Consider the following 26,779-nt stretch of genomic DNA (forward strand, 5'->3'; position numbering starts at 1 on the left):
CTGCTCATCATTTCGCTTTTGTGACGGGCAGCGGCAAGCAGCAGACAGCGCTAGCAGCGGCAACTTGGTTGCAATTCCTTCGGTCGCGTTCCTTTAAATGGCGGTCTTTTGAATATTCTTCGTTCCCTGCAGTGAGTTTTGCCTGGAGAAAAAAATATTGTCTCTGCCATCGTCGAAAGTGGTAAAGTGAAAATTTACCTGTGCAAATAGTGGTTTTGTGCTGTGGGCGAAGCGTTTTTCTCATCGGTGTTGAAGCAGCTTCGGCAGCGGACTTTCTTGTGAACGGTGGTGTCGAAGAAGAAAAAAGTGGGTTCGCCTCGCTTGGGTTCATATTTTTCGGTGTGAAGTGAAGCCGCCTTCGCCAACGGAAAAAAGGACTCTTGCTGAAATTTCTGTTCGAGTGATATTTTTTCCTGTTTGACCAGCTACCGGAGCCGATTGCCTGTTTTTAAAATGACCGACATTCGGGTAAGTTGCGTAGTTTTCTCCTAATTTGCGAAAATAGTGCGGTGGAGCTGTCGCAGGAGGCAGCATCACCGGTATAGGGAAGGGGAAAGGGCGGTGAGATGAGGGGTGTAGAGCGAACCGGCTGACGTTGGGTCTGTTGCGGGGGGAAATAAACCAAGCGCTGCCGCTATCCGGTTGGATGTACCAGAGGCGTCTTCAGCACAATTTTCAAAAGGGGCTACAAATGCGTGAATTTTTTATTTTCCTATTATTTTATTCTTCTCTTTCAGTATAGGTAATTGTAGTTTATTAATAATTATAATAAACAAATATTGTACGAGGTTATGGCGATTAACATTTAGAAGAAGATAAAAAATAAAAATAACAGTGGGAATCTCAAATTAAAAATAAGTAACAGTTGCTTGTTGAGGTCTGAGACGTTGAGGTCATCTATGGATAGTTTCGGTAAAAAGGTATAGGGTATTGTACTATTTGGGCAGGTGTACCTATTTTGGGCACTTGCCGCTATAACTAAGTCAATTTCAAACCGATTGATTTGAATTTTTGTTCAGAGTTAGATACTGTACGTGCCTAACTCTATACAAAATTTCAAATGAATCGGGTTGAAATTGACTTAGTTATAGCGGCAAGTGCCCAAAATAGGTACACCTGCCCAAATGGTACAAGACCCTATTTAATTTCATTTTCAAATTAATTTATTTTATACTCAGAGATATGGTTTACCCACAGAGTTTACCTTTCAACTGAGATTTGGGTTGAAGTTGTGAACCTTCTTGAGCAGCTTGTTCTGTTTCTCCTGCAGCCTTTTGTGGTGAGAAAACTTACTTTTCTGCCCATTTTTCTTAGAAGAGATTCAAATTGTCCTTAGCCCTTTGCGACTGGAGGGAAAATATACAGGGTGTTAGGTTCCTGAGTGCAAACTTTTTAAAGGGTGTTAGAGGATTATAAATGGAGAAAAAAATTGTTCTACGCATATGGTCAAATCTCAATTATTACGTAGTTATTGAACTTCCCATGTTTTTTACTCTTACTGCCTTAACTGGCTATAACTTGAAAATTGTCAAACTTATCGAAGTTTTTTGACCCTTATTCGAAAGATTATTGAATTTTCAATCAAATAGCATCTTTGAATCGATTGGTTTAGTTAAATATCTAAGTTCTCTAGGGCAAACAGCTCAAAAGTAGTGTGTTTTAATTTGTTTTTGTCAATTATCTTTGAAAAATGCGTAATAATTTAAAATTCTTTCTCAGGCAAAGTTGTTGCCCCTGTTCCACCTTACAATTTGTTCTTTGACATCAAACTTCATCTTATATCGTTTTGTTGCAATTTCGATTTAACACATCACATTTCAGATCATAAATTTGCAACTGTCATGGAAAGCACTTTTTTTGCGCATTGTGCCGCACATTTAAATCAAAATTGCAAGAAAACTATAAGAGCTAAAAGTTTGGTGTCAAAAAACGAATTGTAGAGTGTAACAGGGGCCACAACTTTGCCTAAGAAAGAAATTTAATTTATTACGCATGTTTCAAAGATAATTGACAAAAACCAATAAAAAATACACTATGTTTAGCTATTTTGCTCTTGAACACTTAATTATTTAACTAAACCAATCGATTCAAAGATGCCATTTGATAGAAAATTCCATAATCTTTCGAATAGGGGTAAAAAAAATTTCACTTCTCTTTCTGCTAAGCTTCATCTGCTCATGTAGCCTAGCATCCGTCGACGAGAAGTCGTCGATGTAAAACAAACCTGTGTGTAGGTGATACCTATAGGCCTAGTTTATACCGTCTTCTTTCTTCGGTGGTACTTCCCTGCCTGATGGGTTTGTGCTACAGCCATCCAGCTTCTTTCAGCAAAATACACGCTCATTATGGCCCGTTTAAAAATATGCTAATTCTACGCGACAGTTCATTTTCGAGCAGTATTGGCGTCAATTTAGCGCAATGTAAACACTTTTTAGCAGACAATAAAATTAGCATGACAAAATCAGAAGCTTCTGAATTCGGTGCTAAAACTAGTGGACAATAATGAGGATATTAGACTGTCCGACACAATTGGCGATTAAAAGTAGAGGTTATGTCGTGAAAATTTGGAAGTTTGAAAGGGAAATACCAGCTCCCCATCAGTTAAATCATCAATTTTTAGATTAATTTATCGATAAAATGATTTTTTCTACCCCGATCCCACATTCAATTTTATCTGGAACGACTCAATCACTAAAATACGAAATGGGATTTCACAAAACTTAACCTCACTTTAGGAGGCCAATTAGCATCATGTAAACGTTCTGCTAGAAGAATTGTCTGCTAATTATCCATCACGCCAATTTTATTGGCAGATAGAAAAGTGTTTACATTACGATAGTTTGGTACCAACACAGTCGGACAATTGATTGTCTCAGATTTAGCAGCTAAATTTTTAGCGGCAATGTAAACGATACTAGCGTGGAATAAATTGTCCGACAGAATATTGTCACGCATTATTATCGCATATGTAAACGGGCCATTACCTCTTGGGGGATTGGTTGCAATGCTAGCTGCAAGGGTCAAATCAGTATTGCGTTCATTTCACACAGCTACATTGACTTCGCGCAGCAGCGCGGCGTTCTGTTTCGGGGTTCGCCGTCAAGTCATAGGGGTGGGTGGGTAAAGAGTAGGGTGGGGCGGGGCAAGATGGGTCACCTAAGGATGCATCACCATAGCTTTGAAAATACAAATCGTATTGGTTTGTATTCGTCCGCTACTCTTCAATACACTAGTTAGCTATGCTAAAAGTCGATAAAAAGATCATTAAATACAAAATGTGATGTTAAACAAGCAGTTTTAAAAATTGATCGATTTTGCGCCGTGAAAAAAGGGCGGGGCAAGATGGGTCACCTTTTTGCTAATTCACATTTTCTCAACGAAAAACGTCAAAATATAATATTTGTTCCGCATTCATATATGCTCCATGTCCATACTGAGTAAACAAGAGCTACACACTAAGAATGAATCGCAGAATTCTGTGGAATATTCCACCGAACGTCAACTGTAAAACATGCTTTTACAGATCTTTCTGTGAAATACAATGTTTTCCAATCCAACTGTCAAAGTTTCACGGAAACTTCGGTGAAAGCAAACAAATTACTGAATTTTGTGAAATTTTTACGTAGCGGTTCGGTGAACATCAAAATGTTTACCGCGCGCTGCCATTTTTACCGAATTTCTGTAAAAGCCGTAGTCAGCCAAGCGCGGGTTGTCAACATCAAAATGTTTGGTTTTAATTGTTATTCCGTGAAGTTGGCAAAAGATATCGGAAGTATAAAGTTTAAATCAGAAAATATCTCTAAAATAAAACAAGTTTTAGACCATTACCAGCAGCAGAATTAGAGGTAGGTTAGTATTTTCCGTAAGATCAAATTGTACATTAATAATATGTATTTTTTGTAGTAATTGTTTCTGCAGTGTTGAAGTCACCGCCTTGCATCTTCTCATGTACGATTACGTGAAAAATACCCTTCTCTTTTCGGCGATTCATGTATCAAGCCATCAACTTACATATTTACAGATAATAAATATACTAATTTCAAATAAATCTAAAACAAATCGAAATTTCATTTTAATTTTGATTTAAGGTGAATATATGACGAAGCCACACCCCAAATTTTCAAGAGCACGAGCTGAATGAACCAAACGACGGATTGCGCTGAAAAGTTGATCGATTGGTCACCACCGGGGTGTGACCAATCGATCAACTTTTCAGCGCAATCCGTGGTTTGGTTCATTCAGCTCGTGCTCTTGAAAATTTGAGGTATGGCTTCGTCATATAATGTCCTTAAGAAAACTGAAAAAATCTACCGAAAAGTTCGGATAACTGCAAATTATCCAACTGAAAAATCACCGAACGTTCAGTGAAACCAACAAAAATAAACAATGAATTCACAGAAAATCTGTAAAACAAATCACCGAAACATTCGGTGAATTTGACAGATGAGCATTTTCTATCTTCACAGATTGTTCGGTGAATCAAAAAATCACCGAACAGTTCACCGAAAATTCTGCTGTTGAGATTTCGGTGAAATTTCACAGAATTCGGTGATTTACTCTTAGTGTGTACTAGTAAACATTTTATAAATTTATTTGGAATATAAAAAACTTTACGATTCGAGTGGTCCTCAGGCGACTTGAAAATCGATGTTTTCACTAAAAAATTATCATAATTTTGTGTTATAATTTTGAGCGTTCATTCCGCTTGATTGAAGTCATTTATGAGATAATCTTGTAATAAAAAATAAATAACTTTTGAATGCTCCAAAAATACGTTCAAAATTGAAGGTGACCCATCTTGCCCCGCGGCCGTTTATATGGAGATTATATGGAATGTATCGCATAAGAAAAATGGCTAAAAACCATTTTATTTTTTATTTCCAATGAGAGTGAATATTTTTTCAATCAATGCCCCAAACTTTTGTATATTCATGCTGATCATCTAACAAAATTATTAACATAATCAAAACATGAGTAATGCGCCCGAAAATGGCACTGACCCATCTTGCCCCGCGACCCATCTTGCCCCGCCCCACCCTACTGTGTGGGCACCAAATAATTTACTCCTAAAAAAATTACTTATGTTTGTCTGTCCCTGGCCAAGTTCGCAGGGGTTGACGGTATTAAAGTGAAGGAGTTTCATTTTGAATATTGTTATGTAGTGTTCTTTAGTGAAACATATCACCTTTTTAACACTTTTATGCGCCTCCAACAGTTCATCACGAACCGGCTGCTGCAGATGGAGTATGGCTGATCATATGCATCAGACATGCTCGATAAACACGGAGGAACCGCCGGGGCTCATTAGAGTCTATTCCCAAGCAATAGTTCCAAGTCGGTTGGATTTGAGAAGTTTTTGATGATGTTACAAATTCTAATTAAAGTATTATAGGATTTGTTTTGGAACCTTTTACAACCAGCTGACTTCAAAATGTTGTTTGGGCTCTATTTCCCACCTTTCTCGGTTGATTTTGATTAATAATTTATTATTGTCATAGTTGCTTTTTCGATTTTTTACAATGTTAGTTGGTCATATTTTCTTTAAATAAAGCAATTAAAATCGACCGAAGAATTAATGGGAAGGAGATTTGCAGCACTTGTGCTGATAGATTCGAAGCTAACGTGCCAACACTTGAACGCATTGTTGATGTCAATGCGTTCGACGTGACATTTTGGATAAAAACTGACTGCTTTTTATTAACTGAACAACGTTACTTGTGTAGGGCTAGCTTGACATTTCTAGGTTACGCTTGAGAAAATGACATGGTTTATCTAGGTAGTACCGATAGGGCATGTAACTCACTAGCTCACGGCATCAAGGATTTGGTCTACACTACAGGGTCGTTCGAGGTCATTATCATCACACCCATAGCATGATCCAGATTATCACTCCGAGCAGGAGCTAAGATTACGGAAGCTCTGCTCACAGAATACACGGAGACAAAGGACAAGCAAACGAAACATCAAAAACGAGGAAGAACTTGTAGTAGGATTATGATCCACTAAAGTCGAAGCCTGGTGGTTCTTATATGAACCCGGAAAACGACGGTTGAGTGAAATTGGTGAAAGACCTTAAAACCAAGGTTACTCTTTCCAATAATTAGCTATTTTTGAGCCTATCATTACAATTAATACATTTATTTGATGACGTCACATTATCGGGTATACTTGCATGCTTTTGTTGTTGGGCGGTTCGGATCCGGATCCCTGCTGTGGTTCTTTGGTGGGGGGGGGGGGGTGCTTTGTTGCTATTCCTGGCTCTACTCGTGCTAGATGGTTGTCACGGTTAGCCACGCCGATCGGAATGGTTCTTCGGTGGGGAATGAGGGGTATGTTGCTATTGCGGTCGTCCCCGGACTACCAGCTTTTCGAGTTGGGAGGTTGTTCGTCCTCTTTCACGCTGAAGGCTCGTTGACTCCGTCGTAGACCTCGGGGAAACCCAACGTATCTAAATACCCAAGGTAAGAGATTCCCGCAAATGTCAAAAATGAGACTCACCAACACATCTGTGTTAGTTATGAAAAGTTGGTGTTTTTACACTAAAATGTCATTATTTCAGCAAAGTTTATAAAGTTTTAGTAGTTTGGATGTTTCTAAACGCTGAAAAAATATGTTTAGAACCAATTAAAAAAAAATTGTTACCGATTTTCAAATGGCGATATTTCCTGTTTTATTGCATGGAAGTCACTTTTAATCCAGTAAAATGCAATTAAATAATTGCTTCTATGATGAGAGTGCTTAATTTCTTAAGAAAGTTTGCTAAATAGTGATGCGCCCATACAAATCAGCGCAAACTTCATAACTATTTTTTGCTTTTTTCCTTTTCTCACTAATCCGTGAATATTAGCGGGAATCTCTTACCTTGGTATTTAGATACTTTGGGGGAAACCAGTAGGTGTGTCTTCCGAGAGATTTGGAAGATGGCGTCGGTATGTAACGGGGCGATGGCGGGCCAAATCTTGCATGGCCGGTTCACAGATCTGGCGGGACCTCTCTGCTGGTATCAGAGCAAAACGGGTTTCGGCCTGCAAGGCACAAGCGTTCTTCCAGGAAACATCGGTCCAGCACCACACTGTCGAAGAAACTCAAGCACATAAAGAAAAAGGCCCTTTACAATGGACCTGACCACCATAGATTAACCCTTAAAAGATGTGGACAACTTTTTTGCATAGTTTTACTTATAGCTTTTGACCCAGTGGGTGGATTTTCAAAACCAAAATGTTTTTATCAAGGGGATTAGTTGTGCTATCATATGCATATATGGAGATTATGTTATGCTAGAACATTTTGGAGATATAGCTGGGAATGTAGTGTACACCACTTGTTCTTCATTCAATTCCGCGTTTTATTTCTATGTACATGTGATATATTTTAATGGAAATTGCACAATATTCTTTGTTTGGGTTGGGGCTGTTAGACAGAAATGTCTTATGTCATTTTACAGATGTAACATAGATCTCCAGGTTATCCAAAACGTCCAAAAGTTTTGAACTTTATCTACTGAATACAAACAGTTGTGTTTATTTTTTAAATCACTTGAACTTGTTGAATTACATTCAAATATACATTTTGAAACATGAAATGATGGTAGTCATGACCTAGAACATCACCAGGTAACTTAAAATAGCTCTGGAGTTCTGATTGTAAGGCCTTTACCTGTAATACTATATCAAACCAATGTATAAATGTCAGAACTGATTTCATTAGATCCATACATGTAAATCAGAGTATGAAAGACTTTCTGCACATCAATGGCGATACCTTAGGCCATCCAAATCATACTGGAGTTAAGGCCTTTATATCTACACCCGTAATAACGCATCGGGTGCATTTCAAACTTGGTATAGTGCGTTTTGGTAGTTATAGAAGATCAGTTGAATCATATGATACATGTATACACATCATAGAGGCATCCTGGATCATCCGAACTATTCTGAAGTTGAGAGATATGGTTTGAATTTGAAATGGTATATCAACAGAAGTGCACAAACATTAGAGTTTACCCATTTGATTCATACACATAGTTCAAGCCATGGGAGAGAAGTTCCCAGAGCATCAGAGATATGTGAGGTCACCTTTCAGTATTATGTGGTTAAGGCCTTCAGTTCTTCACTCGTAACAAAGCATCCTGCACGTTCAAAACTTGGCGCAGTATGTTTTAGTAGACATAGATGATAAGTTCGACCATATATAATATAACTTAAAGCTTTTCAAGATCGTCCAAACCATTCTGAAGCTAAATTATACGGCTATCGTTTGTCATGACCTATCAAGTGTGCTCAGGAAAGAGACGAACCAGCCAAGGGCTGAAAGTCTCTCTAATAAAGACAAATCAATCAATCAACCTATCAAGTGCACTAATATCAGCATTTATCTAATTTGATTCAAACATATAATACAAGTCGTGGGAGACAAATTTCCAGTACATCAGCGATATCTGCAGCATCTTTTTTTTTATATTATATGGTTAAGGGCTCCAAATCTTCACTCGTCAGAATTCATCGGCTACACGTTAAACTCACTATAATGCGTTTTGGTAGTCATAGAAGATCAGTTGTTTCACGTGATACTTAAATGTACATCTTAGAAGCTTCCCGGATCATCCAAACTATTCCAAAAATGAGACATATGGTGTGCATGAACTCCTGGAGAAAGTTTTGGAGGATTCCCGAGGAATACTCGGGGAACTCACGGAGAAATCCCCGTGAAATTCCTGGAGGAATTCTCGAGGAACTCCTGCAGGATTTTTCAAAAGGTTCTTGAAGTAATTCCAGAATAGCTCCTGTTGGAATTTCCAAGAAACTGGCATTTATTAGGAACTCGTAGAGGTATTCTCGGAGAACATCACGATGAATTTCTGATGAATTTTTGGGTAAATTCCTATACATCAAAATACTATAAAAATCATTTTTATGTCAGTGGATGCACAAATAACACTCCCAAAATATTATGAGATCCAACAGAAATATGCGTGAAAGAATTACATCGATAAAGTAAAGAGATATAAGAGTAGAGGTTGAAGAGCTTGAAGGTCTTAATTCCAGAATAGTTTGGATGACCTAGACCACCAATTGAAGGTGGCTAAGTTAGAATTGTACTCTGAGGCTCTAGGTAAGAGTACCGTTATATTCCGCGAGCATTCGCTACAATAAAAAATATCCAAAGATTTACAGATATTGACACCCATACTTAAAAATATATTGGGTCCATTTGTATGCCAGTGGACTCCCAAATAGCAACACATAGACATACTCGTAATATATGAAGTGCGACACAATCGTGGAAGAATTATGCCGATAGAGTGAAGTGAAACAATAGTAGAGCCTGTAGACCTTGAAGGTCCTAATTCGAGAATAGTTTGGAATGCCTGGAATATCTCATGAATATACCAAAAGCATTATAGTTATACACTGAGGCTCCATCAGCAGTATACACTACATTCCACGAATATTTTTCACATTTAAATCATGATACAGTATGTGGATATTGTAACTCAAACTTCAAAGTGTATTGGAGGCTATTTTTATTTCACGGAATGTCCAAGTTCCACAATATCGAGTTACTCGTAGCATTGTGAGGTCTAATGGACATCAACGTGACTATATTTCTTGAACAGAGTAAACACAAATGAAGGTAGATGTTGTAGATCTTAAGGAAATGAATGTCAGAGTAGTTTGGATGACCTACATCACCCAATTCATGTACCATGAATTTTCGAGGGATGCTTTGAGGCTAGTATCGTAGACCATGTTCTGTGATCATTCATCGTGTATAAAATTTGGTTTAGAATGTTGGATTCATGACACAAATTTCGGAGTACTTCGGAGGCCTAAGAATAGCTCTGAGATCAAAACTTCAACAGACTATGATGGGTAAATACGTTGCATGTCAAGAATCAAAGAAAACTATTGATGATTGGCAAAATGATGGAATTTGAGCAAAAACATGTACATTTTACAAAAAGCTTTTCGGCTACCAGTAAAAGGGGGGAGGTACCATGCATTTATTAGCACAAATATTCCCCTTGACTATAAAAATGACTCCAGGGTAAAACAAAGAAGATATTGCAATTTTAACAAAAAAAAGATCGTCCCGGTTTTTACGGGTTAACCATAATAATACGTTGATTGTTTTACTTCTGCAACAAGTTGAGATTGTTCTTTTTTCTACACGACGAATAACATGAAAATGTTAGTTCTTTTTTGAAAGGGAGTAAAGCTGTGGGCCCCGATTTAAACTAGCCTAGGTAAATGATCTCGTGAATAAAGGAAAAAAAATGAACCATAGTGATTCATGTTATTCTATGCGCGTTGCAACAACTTTTATTTTGGGTTTTGTTCGGAGGTTCACTTGAAAGAATGTCTACAAATTCAAAGCATAATATTACTTGCAGTACATATATGAAAATAAGTATTAAATCTGATATGTGGGCTCTATTTTTAAAAGTCATTACCAATTTTAACTGATCTCATCATCAGCATGGTTTGGATGATCTGGAACAGCTTCAGTATACAAGAAATATGATTGAATTGATCTAATATGTCTACTGCAATACTTTACACTAAGTTTGAAATGTAGCCGATGCAAGCTCGTGCCCAAGGGAGGAGTTTAGGAGGTTAAACCCCTCACATTTCCGAACAGTTAGAAAATCAGTGTCCGGGAGAAAGGAAAAAAAGTGACCGAAAAAAAAGCTCCGAAGAAAAAAAAGTTTGTAGTGTTTGTTTTCCTACTGCAAGGTTGCTCAGCCTAACCCGAAAGATGACCAGAGCCGCGAAGAAGGATAGAAACTGGTGAGAATGTTCCACGTCATTATAAATATTTCAAACGTGTCTTCAATCTGTTTCCTTTCTGATAAGCCTATTTTATTCTCATACGATTGTTGCATAAGCGGTAAGTTTTAATTTGACAATAGTCAACCGTTGTCACACTTTTGACGGAAGCTGGGTGGGGGGTGGGGGATTTCTCGATATCTGAGTGGGACCACCAACTCGGTGACTGAGTTTTTCTCGGTGTTCCCTCTGAAAGCTCTTCCGATTGTTGAGTTTCCGCTACGCATCACCAAATGCAAATATTAAACATGCTCTCACACGGTGAATCAAACAATCACAAAACACCATAACACCTCTCCCATCCAACAGCAACACAAAACAAAACTGCTTCGAGTGAGTTATCTGTTCAGGATTTCTAATTTAAATCACGCCTGATTATGGCAGCCCAGAACGCTTTACTATTACTTTAGAGCTTTTAGTAGAACTTGTTACTTCAGACTCTAGTTTAATTTAAAAACACTTCACTAATACTTTACTTTTGCAAAAGAAAATAAAAAATGAATAACTCTTTTAAAGAAAAACTAGAAAGGACGAGCAAATTCCTTTTAATTCTACTACTGTGCTTATCTTCGGACAGATAGGCCTATTTCGTCTGTGACTTACAGACTTCTTCAGTGTCAGTCGAGCACTTGACACTGAAGAAGTCTGTAAGTCACAGACGAAATAGGCCTATCTGTCCGAAGATAAGCACAGTAGTAGAATTAAAAGGAATTTGCTCGTCCTTTCTAGTTTTTCTTTAAAAGAGTTATTCATTTTTTATTTTCTTTTGCAAAAGTAAAGTATTAGTGAAGTGTTTTTAAATTAAACTAGAGTCTGAAGCCCAGAACGGTATTATTTCTGTGATTCATTTTTCATCCATTTGGCATCCTTGCTGATCCAATGAGAACAGGCTGAACAGTCACATCAAATCACCCGATTCAACTACAAAGAAGCACGATCAAAATCATTTATGTTTGAGTTTGGATCGTATGTGGGCTCGAGATAATCGCTCTTTTTTCAGATTTCAGCATTTTTGACTAGAATAATTAGAAATCATTGCGTAGAGTCCGCTCCAACACATAATCCTAATCTTTTCGAATGCCCTCGACATGTACTATTCATTTCTCCTTTTTTTACTTAGTAAACGGAATCAGTTGAGTGAAGGAGTTGCTTCGTGTATGCTCTCACCCATGGCCAGGCTGTAGGCAAAACTTTGATTTTGATATGTCTACATACATCAAGCAACTGTGTCAAATTTTTGCAGAGTGGTGCTTCGAAAGAAGATCGCTGAAATCTTATATAGTTTTATAGAATAATATTTTATTGAGACTTGATTATTGTAATTTTAGATTTATTTAGAGGCATCACTGAAATGCGATCAGTTAACCTATTTGGATGTCCTGTCACATATCATGGTCAAAATGATGTTTTACAGACTGTTTAACTATTTTATTTACACAAAAAATAAGGTATTCAATAGAGTAACCTGGAGACTGCCCGTATTGGAACGAGATACTAACAATTTTATGTAGTTTGATTTTCAGTTTAGAGAGTATTTAAATATATTTTTATTTCATTGTACTACATCTTTTATTTGAATGCAGTATATTCCATTATAAATTGATTATATATCATCTACCACGTTTACATCTTATTATTATAATAATGCTTTATCTTACTATCTTTGTTGTGAATCATTTAAATTATCGACAAGCTGATACATTATTTAATTTTGCAAATAATATTTCATTCTTCAATTCACAGAAAGGTGAGTCCTTCTCACTCCCCAAACCATTCCGTAGAAAGCTTAGCAAGTGATTCAAATTACATTACGCAGTATGTCTGATGAGACTGTTGGAAGGTGCAGATAATTTTTCTATTGCAGGAAAATATTTTCTAGTCAAGAATAATAAGAAGCAGATTCTGGTCAACCGAATATTTTTTTTAATTATCAATATTATTATTATTATTATTATTTTATTGTAGCAAGAATACTGATGAGTTTGCAGCTGGATAAGTTATTATCATTTCAAATTTCTACCCCACAACTTGCTCGTAAAATGACTTGCCAGCGATTAATATTCTTTCAAATAATCTATAGACTGATACTTTATATCATTTACATTTTATAACACTATACTTTATTACTACTTTCATTGCTTCTACTATATTTCAATAATGTATTCCATTATAATATATAATGTTATTGCCTATTTGGGGTCGGGAGGGTGCATCATGGCATCATTGAAGTTGTAACTGTACGACGGAGCGGATGGAGAGCCGGAGTGTGGTAAGAAGTAACTGTAACATCCTTGTAGATGGGTTCTTCAATCCAATGGACATCACACGAGGACACAGCGAGGGCATTAACATTATATAGCATAACAGCAATTTTTCGATTTAATCACGGATAAAAATAATTACCGAGAGTTCAATCAATCCGTGTTTTTGGTGGAATGGATAATAAACTAACCATGTTTTTTGTTAAAAATTGGTTAAATTGACTAATTTGTGCATCATTTTTGACATTTTATTTCAGATTTAGGAACGTTTAGAGGTTCTATTGTTTGGGATGCTTTATTTTTCTACAAAAAAAAAAAGTAAAAACAACAAAACGTGTTCAACAATATTACTTTGACTCGTAATTTTATTATTAATACCTTTATAAAAAATATTTAATCCTACTGAAATACTACAGGTTTGAATGTTACAATACTACTCGTCGGTGAAATAGTTTTCAATAATCACCTATCTTATCTCATTTTACTATATGATATGCATTACATTATATATATTTAATTTCCTTTTATCCCATTATTGAATATATATCATCTATCGCGTTGATTTGTATTACATATTTAGTGCTTGAATCTTGGCTTGAATTGTTTTAGGATTTGCCCAGAAAATGAAGAACCTGCTGATCAGATCGGAGGGGAATGGATTGACCACGACGCTTACGATGCCCCATCTTCTGCAATTTAGTGTAGACGAAAGTCATGCACGAACGGCGAAAAGGAGCACCTAGATGAACTGCTGAGATTGTTTCGAACTATACCTAGTTTATTTCCTAACTATATCTATTTAATTTTACCTTTATAACATTGTACCTTTATAACATTGTACAATTTTCATTCGTAAATTCCGGGGTTCACACACACACGGGGGGGTAGCCTAAGGGAGTTAAATGAACTGATGCCCGGACTTAAGTTCGTGGAATAGCCAGACTTTTGTCATGAGATAGCAACTTTATGTTGACTACCGAAGGAATTCAGGAATTTTAACTCACCCTGCTACAACAAACCATCAGGTAGATCATTCCCTCCCGGAGTGATTCTGCAGCCATAGGTAATCCTTGCGATGATGGTGGGTACACTTAAATCATCATCATCATCATCATCATTAAACCCCTCACATTTCCGAAATTCCATGAACTAGGTACCACTCCGCCTTTACGAAAACTACAAAAAAACCCCTCCCTTGCCCTCCTTTCTTGTGCACGAGCCTAAGCCGATGATTTGCTACGGGTTGTAGATATGAAGGCCTTAACCATATACTATTACAAGTCTCGCGTTACATTTAAAAAGGGCCTATCCCTAAAATGTAAACAAATCGATTTTGATACCTTTCCATAGCATCCCCCAACAGTAACATACTGTGCAAGCATCACCCGCCTAACCGTTAATCTTATCAGAATAAACCCCACCTTCAAAACGGCCGATCATTGCTTTTTTCCCAATCATTCATAAGCCCGTGATCCAAATGGGCCAGTAACGGTAAAATCTTGTTTTCATTTGTTGGTCCTCTCGTTTAAAGGGCCGACAACCGAAAATTTTCCGAACGGCTCTCGGCCCGAGCGCCGAGAGAGAGAATTCTCTCTCTCAAAAACGGCCAAGCCTTGATACGATGTCAACAACGGACTCACACGGGGGGCCAATCCACGCTAAGAAAATTTTAGAAAGACTCACAATAAGGCGTACACCGGAAGAAGTTTTTCAATTAAGCTTAACATGTTAATCTATAATTTTTCATACTTTTTTGATAATTTTTAATGCAAACTTGATTATTGAAGCAAAGATACATCTATTCTTGTGTCATTAAAACGAAAAGCACGTTGAAAAATCCGAAAACTGTGAAATACGAATAGGAAAAGTGATGGAAAATGTTTGCATCGATTTTTCTCAATGTTTACGTTCTGGGGATAGGCCCTTTTCAAATGTAACGCGAGAAGTGACCTCAGATATCCCTGACGCACTAGACATTTGTCTCCTATTATTAGCATTTTATGTATAAATCAAATGAACAAATTCTGATATTCGTGCACTTCTTTTGATAGACCATTACACACGCAAATTATATGTCTCATTTCCTGAATAGTTTGGATGATCCAGGAAGCTTCTAAGATGTATATTCAATTATCACGTGAATCAACTGATCTTCGATGACTACGAAATCGCGTTATAGTGAGTTTAACGTGTAGCCGATGCTTTGTTACGAGCGTTGATCTGAAGGACTTAACCATATAATATATAAAAAAATGATGCTTCAGATATCGCTGATGTGCTGGAAATTTATCTCCCACTACTTGTATTACATGTTTGAAATCAATCAGAATGGTTTGGATGATCTAGAAAAGCTTTATGTCATATGATATATGTTCGAACTTATCATCTTACTCTACCGAAACACACTGCACTAAGTTTTGAACGTGTAGGGTGCTTTGTTACGAGTGTAGATCTGAAGGCCTTAACCACATAATACTGAAAGGTGACCTCGGATATCTCCGATGCTCTGGGAACTTATCTCCCATGGCTTGCACTATGTGTATGAATCAAATGGGCAAATTCTATTGTTTGTGCACTTCTGTTGATATACCATTTCAAATTCAAACCATATTTCTCAACTTCAGAATAATGCGGATGATCCAGGATGCCTCTATGATGTGTATACATGTATCATATGATTCAACTGATCTTCTATGACTACCAAAACGCACTATATCTTGTTTGAAATGCACCCGATGCGTTATTACGGGTGTAGATATAAAGGCCTTAACTCCAGAATGATTTGGATGGCCTAAGGTATCGCCATTGATGTGCAAAAAGTCTTTCATACTCTGATTTACATGTATGGATCTAATGAAATCAGTTCTGACATTTATACATTGGTTTGATATAGTATTACAGGTAAAGGCCTTACAATCAGAACTCCAGAGCTATTTTAAGTTACCTGGTGATGTTCTAGGTCATGACTACCATCATTTCATGTTTCAAAATGTATATTTGAATGTAATTCAACAAGTTCAAGTGATTCTAAAAGTAAACACAACTGTTTGTATTCAGTAGATAAAGTTCAAAACTTCTGGACGTTTTGGAGAACCTGGAGACCTATGTTACAGCTGTAAAAGGACATAAAACATTTCTATCTAACAGCCCCAACCCAAACAAAGAATTTTGTGCAATTTCCATTGAAATATATCACATGTACATAGAAATAAAGCGCGGAATTGAATGAAGAACAAGTGGTGTACACTACATTTCCAGCTATATCTCCAAAATGTTCTAGCATAACATAATCTCCATATATGCATATGATAGCACAACTAATCCCCTTGATAAAAACATGTTGGTTTTGAAAATCCACCCACTGGGTCAAAAGCTATAGGTAAAACTATGCAAAAAAGTTGTTCACATCCTTTAAGGGTTAATACCCGGTGACGCCACTATACCTAACCTCTATCCGTACTATTGATCTTAGAACTTGCATTTACCTTTTTCTTGTGTTTTTGTTCTAACTGTTTGTTCTCGTTTGTTTTTTTCTGTTTGTTCAATGTCGTAATTTAACTATAAATTTTAACACTGATTAGTTTTTTTTATACTCCTTTTATAACAATTACACTAACCGTACTAACACTTATTTTTAACACATATTTTAGCAATTTTACAAAGTGATGTAATAACACATTTTAACACTTGACTTATGTACGGATCCTAGCGTATTAGAAAAGAAATAACATATAAATTAAAAAGAATTTCACCAAACTGAGGCACTTTAGGTTTCTAACCTCTCAATAGTTATCTGATATTCGCGCGCGCACTTCTACTACTTTCGAGGATCACGATCGAGAAAAGAAGGAAAATCCCTCCTGCGGGATTCCTTTATATAATGCCATTCCGCATAATGTTAATATTTGACATTTATGTTTAAGTTTCATGTTTGCTCACCCCTGTTGTCCCGTAGTGCCCTCTGTGAGTGAGCATGACAACAGGGCTGTTTTGTTTTTTTTTCTGCCCAAGCTCAAACTGCTCGGCTTGTCCGTCACTTGGTAGAGTGTGAAGGTAGAACACTCACTCACTCGTGTTTTGCAGCAAGTGAGTGTGTACGTTCTTAGTATTGTAGGGGAAAAGGGGGAGAAATGGACTTGCGGTGGAGCCAACAAGTAAATATTGGAACCTAACGGTTACAGACAATTGAACGAATTTGAATATTTTTCATAGTATTTGTAGAGGGATGAATACAATAGTTGACAAGCAATCTTTATCTTTTTTTTAAATTTTATTGCAATCAACTGACCGGCGTATTTTTGTTTATATCTTAGGGTAGGGCGGGGCAAGATGAGCACCCTAAGGATCACGTTGAATTTATTGGAAGTGATCACAATTTTTCAAAGTACCTCTCAGTAGTTCTTTTCTATATCATGTTTTCTACCACCCATAAACATGACAGGGTTCAAAATGCACAACAAGGATTATTTTTTTGACTAAACAAAAAAGATGTTTTCCGTAATAATTAGCGAAATAGCCGTAACCAACAAAATGTACACAATTTGAGTAATTGCAGGAGTGAAAAGATGCTAGATTTGTCTTCTAAAGGCTCACAAAGTTTCCTTGATATCACTTTTCTAACTATTGAAAATCACTGATTGAGTGAAAGGCGTAATCCCATTCTATTCCAAACGAACAAAAACAAGAATTACGCCTTCTACTCCTTTGTTTTGTTTGGTGTTTTGTTTACGAAAGTGAAAGGCGAAACTGAAATCAACACGTAAACACGGCGATAGTAGAAGGCGAAACTGAAATCAAAACGTAAACACGGCGAAAGCAAATGGCGAAATTCTGTCAAAATCATAAACAAGGCGAATAGTAAAAGGCGATTCTGAAAATGATATCGATTCGAGGCGCATAGTATTGGGCGAAATTAGCATTCTCAGGTATCAATTCAGGCGTAATTAAATAAATGTAATTTTTAGTGCAAAAAATATCAAATTCGTGCAGTGTTCTTAGAAAAACAAGAAACTATGTCAGAACTGTAGCAATTAACCTTATTTAAGTTGAATTATTCTGTATTACTTCTAAATAGGAATTCACATTTGATCAGCAAATTTCGGTTGTTGTTTTCGCATTGTTATTGTTTTGTTAGTTAAGCCCTATTACTCCCGAAATGAGCGATCAGCTGATCCGAAACGTCTCGTAAAATGGCTCATTCAATTTGCTCATACCTATGCCGTTTTCGTTTTTGCGGTGGAGCTATACCGGTGTAGCACTTTTGCACCGAAAGTGTTCGTTTTTGATTTTCGTGCTGCACCGGTGTAGCACTTTTTCTGCACCGCTTAAGTGCAGCACTCAAAAATTCGGGAGTGTAGCGGGTGTACACCGTGTCCAATGTGATATATCACATTGCACCGTGTCCACCAATCAACGTTTGCAAAGTTGTAAATATTTTGGTTTTTATTCACGCACACCAATGCAACTGCACCGAAAATGTTCGTTTTTGTAGTGAAAAGTGTAGCACGAAGCGGTGTAGCACGGCCACAAAAACGAAAACGACAATAGATAGTTCTCGACATTTGATTTACTTACGTGATTTAATTTTCCGTGTCTTGTGATTTGTGCTTTTGAAAATTCGAGGTGCAAATAAAGCAATTAAAATCGACCGAAGAATTAATGGGAAGGGATTTGCAGCACTTAATTGTGCTGATAGATTCGAAGCTAACGTGCGAACACTTGAACGCATTGTTGACGTCAATGCGTTCGACGTGACATTTTGGACAAAAACTGACTGCTTTTTATTAACTGAACAACGTTACTTGTGTAGGGCTAGCTTGACATTTCTAGGCTACGCTTGAGAGAATGACATGGTTTATCTAGGTAGGACCAATAGGACAATTGAACGAATTTGAATATTTTTCATAGTATTTGTAGAGGGATGAATACAATAGTTGACAAGCAATCTTTATCTTTTTTTAAATTTTATTGCAATCAACTAACTGGCGTATTTTTGTTTATATCTTAGATGGTATTATGACACCAACAGAAATTTGACACAAGGGATGAACACAAAGAAGTAGAAAACGATTAGTGAAATCAAGAAAACGAATTGACACGATCGACTATATTTTAACATACGAAGTGCGATTGATTCGATGAAAAAAAAACATACGACAATTGACTTAACGAGGAGAAATACATATTGAACCATACCACAACATCAAACAAGAAGACAAACACAAACCGTGTGACCATAACACTACATAGACAAATCCTGACTGACTGACCAATTGAAAACTTTCCAATCTTCTACCGTAACTTTTTGAGTCAGTTTGCAACACTGTCTTAATGGATATCATTTTCCGCGTACGGCTGGCAAACTGCTTCTGAAAGATTACGTATTCTTTTCTATTTTCGGGTATAGTGTAGAGGTTTCAACTCTATTCAGAGTGCACCTAGAAACCTAGCAAAAAAAAACTAAAGTATTTTGTCCTTCTCCCATCCTTATTACAGGCAGCCTTCGCTGCACAGCAAAATGGCGCTCCCGGTGCCGCAGCTGGGGCAACATCCAGCCCCAAGATCGGCGGCAAGTCGATCGAAAAGATCTACCAGAAGAAGTCTCAGCTGGAGCACATTCTGCTGCGTCCGGATACCTACATCGGTTCCGTGGAGCACCTGAAGGAAACTATGTGGGTGTACGACAGCGAGGCGAAGAAGATGGTTCAGCGCGAGATCAGCTACGTGCCGGGTCTGTACAAGATCTTCGACGAAATCCTGGTCAACGCGGCTGACAACAAGCAGCGCGACGCCAAGATGAGTGCTATCAAGATCGACATCAACCAGGAGACGAACACGGTCTCGATCTGGAACAACGGCCAGGGTATCCCGGTTGTGATGCACAAAGAGGAGAAGATGTTCGTACCGACGATGATCTTCGGACATTTGTTGACTTCGTCCAACTACAACGACGAAGAGGAGAAGGTCACCGGAGGTCGTAACGGTTACGGTGCGAAGTTGTGTAACATCTTCAGTACCAAGTTTACCGTGGAAACGGCCACCAAGCAGTACAAGAAGTGCTTCAAGCAAACCTGGGGTGACAACATGAGCAAGGCTTCCGAGCCCAAGATCAAGGAAGACTACTCCGGCGATGATTACACCAAGATCACCTTCTCGCCGGATTTGAAAAAGTTCAAGATGGAAAAGTTGGACGATGACATAGTGGGTTTGATGTCGCGGCGAGCTTTCGACGTGGCCGCTTCCACCCGCGGGGTTTCCGTGTTTCTGAACGGACAGAAGTTGCCGATCAAGAATTTCAAGGACTACATCGATCTATACGTCAAGGATCAACAGGACGAAGTCGGAACGCAGGTCAAGGTTGTCTACGAGAACTGCAACGAGCGGTGGGAGGTGGCGGTGACGCTCTCGGACCGTGGATTCCAACAGGTGAGTGTGGTTTAACTTAGCTACCCGGTGTACTAATAACCTTTTTTATAAATATCGTAAACGATTATAAACTTTTTCTCTTTTATTTTACACAGGTCTCGTTCGTCAACTCCATCGCAACAACCAAGGGTGGTCGTCACGTAGACTACATCACCGATATGGTCGTGAAGCAGCTGATCGAGGTCCTGAAGAAGAAGAACAAGGGTGGTGTCAACATCAAACCGTTCCAAGTGAAGAATCACATCTGGGTTTTCATCAACTGTTTGATCGTCAATCCGACGTTCGACTCGCAAACCAAGGAAAACATGACCCTCCAGGCGAAGAGTTTCGGCTCCAAGTGCACCCTGTCGGAGAAGTTCATTACCGGGGTTTCCAAGATTGGAATCGTCGAGTCGGTGCTGCAGTGGGCCAAGTTCAAGGCTCAAACTGAGTTGAACAAGGCATCCGGATCGAAGAAGTCCAAGGTTAAGGGGGTTCCCAAGCTGGAAGATGCTAACGATGCTGGTTCGAGGAATTCCTTGAATTGTACGCTGATCCTCACGGAGGGAGATTCAGCCAAAACGTTGGCCGTGTCCGGATTGGGAGTGGTTGGGCGTGACACGTACGGTGTGTTCCCGTTGCGTGGTAAGCTGCTCAACGTTCGAGAAGCGACCCACAAACAGATCCTGGAGAATGCGGAAATCAACAATTTGATCAAGATCATTGGTCTGCAGTATAAGAAGAAGTACATCACGATGGATGACTTGAAGACGCTCCGTTACGGTAAGGTCATGATCATGACTGATCAGGATCAGGACGGTTCTCACATCAAGGGTTTGTTGATCAATTTCATCCATACCAACTGGCCGGAATTGCTGCGGCTACCTTTCTTGGAGGAGTTCATCACTCCCATCGTAAAGGCCACGAAGAAGAACGGCGAGGAACTTTCCTTCTTCTCATTGCCCGAATTCGAGGAGTGGAAAACCGAAACCCCGAACGCTCATACCTACAACATCAAATACTATAAGGGTTTGGGTACTTCAACATCCAAGGAAGCAAAGGAGTACTTCCAGAACATGGAGCGTCATCGGATTTTGTTCAAGTACGACAGCACCCAGGATGACGAAGCCATTACTATGGCCTTCTCGAGGAAATGCATTGAACAGCGTAAGGAGTGGCTTACAGCCCACATGGAGGAGAATCGTCACCGCAAACAGGTGGGACTCCCGGAACGGTATCTCTACACCAAAACCACAAAGGCCATCACCTACAAGGAGTTCATCAACCTTGAGTTGGTGCTCTTCTCGAACTCCGACAACATTCGGTCAATTCCGTGCATGGTGGACGGTCTCAAGCCCGGTCAGCGAAAGGTCATGTTCACGTGCTTCAAGCGAAATGATAAGCGTGAGGTGAAGGTCGCCCAGCTGGCCGGTTCAGTCGCTGAAATGTCCGCCTACCATCATGGTGAACAGTCCCTGTGCGGTACCATTGTCAATTTGGCCCAGAACTACGTCGGAAGCAACAACATCAATCTGCTGGTCCCGAGTGGTCAGTTCGGTACTCGTCTTTCTGGTGGAAAGGATAGCGCCAGTCCTCGTTACATCTTCACCATGCTGTCCCCGTTGACTCGGTTGATCTTCCACCCATTGGATGATCCTCTGCTGGAATACCAGTTCGAGGACAACCAGAAGATCGAACCACTTTGGTATCTGCCAATCATTCCAATGGTGTTGGTCAACGGAACGGAAGGTATCGGTACGGGTTGGTCGACCAAGATTCCGAACCACAATCCACGGGACATCATTGCCAATCTGCGCCGGATGTTGAACGGCGAGGAACCCAAGATCATGCACCCCTGGTACAAGAACTTCCGCGGAGAAATCGAGTCCGTTGGGCACCAGAAGTATTTAACCGTTGGAAATGTTTCCCTGCTGGATAACCAGAAGATTGAAATCTCTGAACTTCCGATTGGCACCTGGACCCAGGTTTACAAGGAGAACATCCTGGAACCGCTGACCAACGGAAACGACAAGCAGAAGGCGATCCTTTCCGAGTACAAGGAATACAACACCGATACCACGGTTCGATTCGTCGTTTCGTTCCTGCCGGGTGAATACGACCGTATCTACGCTGAGGAAGGTGGCTTCCATCGGGTATTCAAGTTGACCAGCTCGCTCTCAACGTCCACAATGAACGCGTTCGACGACAAGAACTATCTGAAACGGTACGATCATGCCAACGATATCTTCCATGAATTCTACAAACTACGTCTGGACTACTACGGCAAGCGTAAGGCCTATCTGGAAGGTATGTTGCAGGCCGAAGCGGATCGTTTGACCGATCAGGCACGTTTCATCGTCGAGAAGTGCGATCGCACGATCGTGGTTGAAAACAAGAAGCGAAAGGCTATGATCGACGAACTGATCAAGCGCGGTTACCGACCTGATCCGGTTAAGGAATGGAAGCGTAAGGTCGCCCAAGAAGAGGAGGAAGAAAAGGATGAACCCGAAGAGGAAGAAGAAGCCGAAGATGTCAAGCCCGGAAAATCCTCGAAGAAACAGGTAGATCCGGAAAAGGCATTCCAAAAACTAACAGACGTGAAAAAGTTCGACTACCTGCTCGGTATGTCCATGTGGATGCTCACGGAGGAACGCAAGAACGAACTGCTCAAGCAGCGTGATGCCAAGCTGTCCGAGTTGAACTCGCTGAAGGCCAAGACGCTGGAGATGCTCTGGCAGGACGATCTGGACGCGTTGAGCAAGAAGTTGGACGAAGTGGAGGAGAAGGAACGTCTGGATGCCATTTCCACGGAGAAGAAACTGAAGAGCGGTGCCGCTGCAGCAAAGGGAGGTCGCGGTGCGATTAAAGCCTTCAGCAAGAAATCGGCCATCGACGACACAAAACCGAGCGACATGGGTGAGGAGGTCAAGTTCAAGGTCACCGAAGAGTTGTTGAAGAAGTACGAGAAAGCGGCCGCACCGGCCAACCCGAGGGTCAAGAAGGAGAAAAAGGAACCGGGTGAGGGCGGAGAGGGCGATGAGTTCGATGCCTTGATCGAGGGCAAGAAACCCAAGGTCAAGAAGGAACCTAAGGAGCCAAAGGTACCCAAGCCCAAGAAGGAGAAGAAGGAAAAGGACGGAATGAAACAGTCCAAGCTGAACTTCAGCGGCAAGGGTAAAGGAAAGGTGAGCAACAAATTACGAGACTTCGAAACACTAGAATATGTTTCATTATTGGTTTCTTTTTATTGCAGAAAAAGAAGGATGATGACGACAGCTTCGATTCGGGCGCTAGTGATGACGAATTTGGACCGCCGGTGAGCGTCCCAACTCGCCAGAAGAACGAGCGGCGTGCTGCATCACAGGTAAATGAGAATTGCTATTGAACTATTGCGAGATATACTTACGAGAACTAATATTCTCTATTCCCAACAGAAAATCAAATACTCGTTTGACGACGAAGACGACGAGGACAAAAACTTTGACCGGTCGGACGACGAGCTGTTTGACACGAATCCGGAGCCTACTCGTGGCGGTGGAAGTGCAGCAGTCCAGGGCTCACTAGATGACGGTAGCGACATCGAAGATGGCGGAAACGACGTGGTCGAGGTGGAAGATTCCCCGGTGGTGAAACCGAAGAAGGCTGCTCCAAAGAGGAAATTGGGTCCCAAGGCCGACGGCCCGGCAGCGAAGGCAAAGGCACCGGCTGCCAAGCGAGGCCGCAAGAAGGATAGCGGCGATAGCAGCGAAGAGGAAAAGCCCAAGAAGGTAAGTTAGTCGACAAAAACTCTATCGGTAATCCAGTCGCTCTTATTCCGTTCTGTTTCAAGTTCCGTTTTTTGTACTGGTTCTCGTGTGATTTAATAACAAATCTAGCGTATTTTTTAAAAAGGGACTAGATGCAAAATACAAAATAAACCCGAAATTTCACTATTCCTATAGGTACATCTGTTCTAAACAGAAACTATAGTTCGGCAACAATATGATTGAATCGTTTCTAGCAAAAACAATGATTTGCTCTTTCTTTTCGTTCGCAGAAGCCCAAGAAGAAGTACGCCGACAGTGAATCGGAACCGGAGAGCGAACCCGATTACGATGACGATTCGGACTTTGAGTAAAAATGTTCGAGTTTTCCCTCGGCGCCGCCTAGAGGATGCTTTTCCTAAGATATAATTCTGTGTCACCATGAGCACTTAACCACCTATTCTCAATCACCGTTCGGAACGTCTTCTTGTGGAAGGTGTTCCAGTATTACGGTTGAGTGCGCAGTTCGGGAGGACAAAACACAACCGAACAGAATCATCTGTGTGTAACAATTAAGACCACAATCCCATTTTACCACCGTTTGTGAAACATCTCTCACGGCATTGCTGGACCACACCGCGTATGAGAGCAACAAACACTATTTTAATGACAGTATAGACGTAGCTTATAGAAATCATTTCAGCACACACAACAATAACTATTAGAGTGTAGAATCTTATTTTTTGCACCCGTGCGTAAGCATTAAGATAATTTATACACTTATTCTTTGTACAACTTTTACGTTTTTGGATGAAAGCTTTTCCGGTAGGCGAATGTGTTTTTCCGTTGTGTGCGAATCAGTGTTAGGAACGAAAGGAAGATATATTTTGTGCAAGTACAAACATTGGCAATTGTATGAAGCGTGACACCCGACCGAACTGAGGTGTGATTCCAGCACCTTATCCCCTCTCCTATAAGAAGCGAAAACCAAAAGGAAAATAAGTGGATATCTTCCTTTGCGTGTGGGTGTGTGTGTACGTGTGTATGCGTGCGACACTGTGTTGCTGTGAGGTTCTCTCTCTCATGTACGTTAATATTTTGTACCTTCGCTGCGTTTATGCACTCATTGTATTTTCATTACTTTTATGTAATAAGATCTGTAGATATTATCATGTAACAAAAACAAAAAAAAATGGCATTTTTCCTTTTATATCACATTTTTTTGGACAAACTTTATATCATGTTTTGGGTAATCTATTAGGGTAAAAGCTCTCTTAGTGGAGGTAGTACCAATAGTGGTGGTAGTGCTTATTTAGCACTATTTTGAATAAAAAGCTTGCAAATTACATTTTTAATAGATACGTCATAACTAATTAATAACATTATTTCAGTTTTGTGTTCAGCATTTGCCGAAAAACCTATTTTAAACAATTATTTTCCTTAAATTGTTTGCTCCTTTGAACCTATAGTGGTGGTAGTGTTCCTATAGTGGTGGGTCCCATAAGAATTCAATGGGATGCGCCACTATAGGAACCAATGTTAAATTTTACCTCCATAATAGGAACCGTGTACCTATAGTTGGTGCAAGTGATTTTTTAGCAAAAACTGAAATAAACAATGGTTTTTACATTTTTCCTAGCAAATTTAAGTGAAAAACTACCGATTAACGTTTTCAGACTTCTTATTTTGTGGTATTATCAATTTTATTCAATTATTTTTCTACAAGGAGCTACTAATAGCACCACTATTGGTACATTTACCCTATTCGTTGGTCTTGTTTTCGCAGCGCAAGGGAACGAGCGATTGTCTGACGCTGTATTCTAGGTACTTAAATTCAACTGGCCTACGCTCGGAAAGAGCAAATGGGTTCAGTGATCTTGGATATTAAGGGGGCTTCAAATTTCATGGATACTCACCATCCATTGACACTCCAAGTGATTTAGATGATGCTGTTGATACTACAACGACCTTCATTATGGAAGCTTTTGAAGAAGCATGCACCCTACGGTCTGTGAAGATCACAAGAGGAAACCCTTGGTGGAACTCTGATCTGGCGAAACTCAGGAAACAATATAGAAAGAGTTGGAACAGACGACGTTCGGCTGGTACGGAGACTTTCATGTCGGCTCGCAAGGCTTATACAGGAAAGCTCTCCGTTCTGCTGAACGATTCGGCTGGAAAAACCTTTGTACAAATGTTTCCAGTTTGAGTGAAGTCAGTCGGTTAAATAAAATCCTTGCGAAATCTAAGGATTTCCGAGTGAACGAACTTCGTTTGTCAAATGGCGATCTAACTTCCTCTGATGAAGAAGTTCTGAAATGCTTATTCAGCACACACTTCTCTGGATGTGTGGATATTGCATCTTCGGATGACGCTGATGTCTTTTCTTGTAGTTATGATTCCCTGACTTCGGCTCGGAGTATTGTAACTATACAATCGATTGAGTGGGCACTTAATAGCTTTGCTCCTTTCAATTCTCCTGGAACACAGATGGGATTTATCCTATTTTTCAGAAGGGATTTGATTATTTCAAACGTGTTTT

At 39.5% G+C, this 26,779-nt stretch overlaps 1 protein-coding gene and 1 long non-coding RNA gene across 3 annotated transcripts; one reads left to right on the forward strand and one right to left on the reverse strand.

The window, feature by feature from the left end:
- On the forward strand, nucleotides 1–25,378 carry LOC109414334 (DNA topoisomerase 2). Its single transcript, XM_029859017.2, has 6 exons — nucleotides 1–468; nucleotides 19,586–20,515; nucleotides 20,611–23,679; nucleotides 23,748–23,858; nucleotides 23,929–24,261; nucleotides 24,531–25,378. The coding sequence occupies exons 1-6, from the start codon at nucleotides 454–456 to the stop codon at nucleotides 24,609–24,611; spliced, it is 4,539 nt and encodes a 1,512-aa protein (XP_029714877.2). The 5' UTR covers nucleotides 1–453; the 3' UTR covers nucleotides 24,612–25,378.
- LOC109403418 (uncharacterized) lies at nucleotides 6,885–17,274 on the reverse strand. Of its 2 annotated transcripts, XR_009996811.1 has the most exons (4): nucleotides 16,870–17,274; nucleotides 16,708–16,795; nucleotides 16,576–16,648; nucleotides 6,885–7,121 (listed from the first exon to the last, which is right to left on the reverse strand). It is a non-coding gene; the product is annotated as an uncharacterized LOC109403418 (long non-coding RNA). The 2 variants fall into 2 exon arrangements; XR_003893749.2 differs by having other exon boundaries at nucleotides 16,708–17,272.
- Nucleotides 25,379–26,779: the final 1,401 nt, after the last annotated feature.

Source organism: Aedes albopictus, chromosome 2 (assembly GCF_035046485.1).
Source record: "Aedes albopictus strain Foshan chromosome 2, AalbF5, whole genome shotgun sequence".
Taxonomy (NCBI): Eukaryota; Metazoa; Arthropoda; class Insecta; order Diptera; family Culicidae; genus Aedes; species Aedes albopictus.

Bases quoted from the DNA above. Each gene is read 5' to 3' on its own strand.
- LOC109414334 (XM_029859017.2), top strand. The intron at 20,516-20,610 runs GTGAGTGTGGTT...TATTTTACACAG, and splicing joins CGGACCGTGGATTCCAACAG to GTCTCGTTCGTCAACTCCAT. The intron at 24,262-24,530 runs GTAAGTTAGTCG...TTTCGTTCGCAG, and splicing joins AAGAGGAAAAGCCCAAGAAG to AAGCCCAAGAAGAAGTACGC.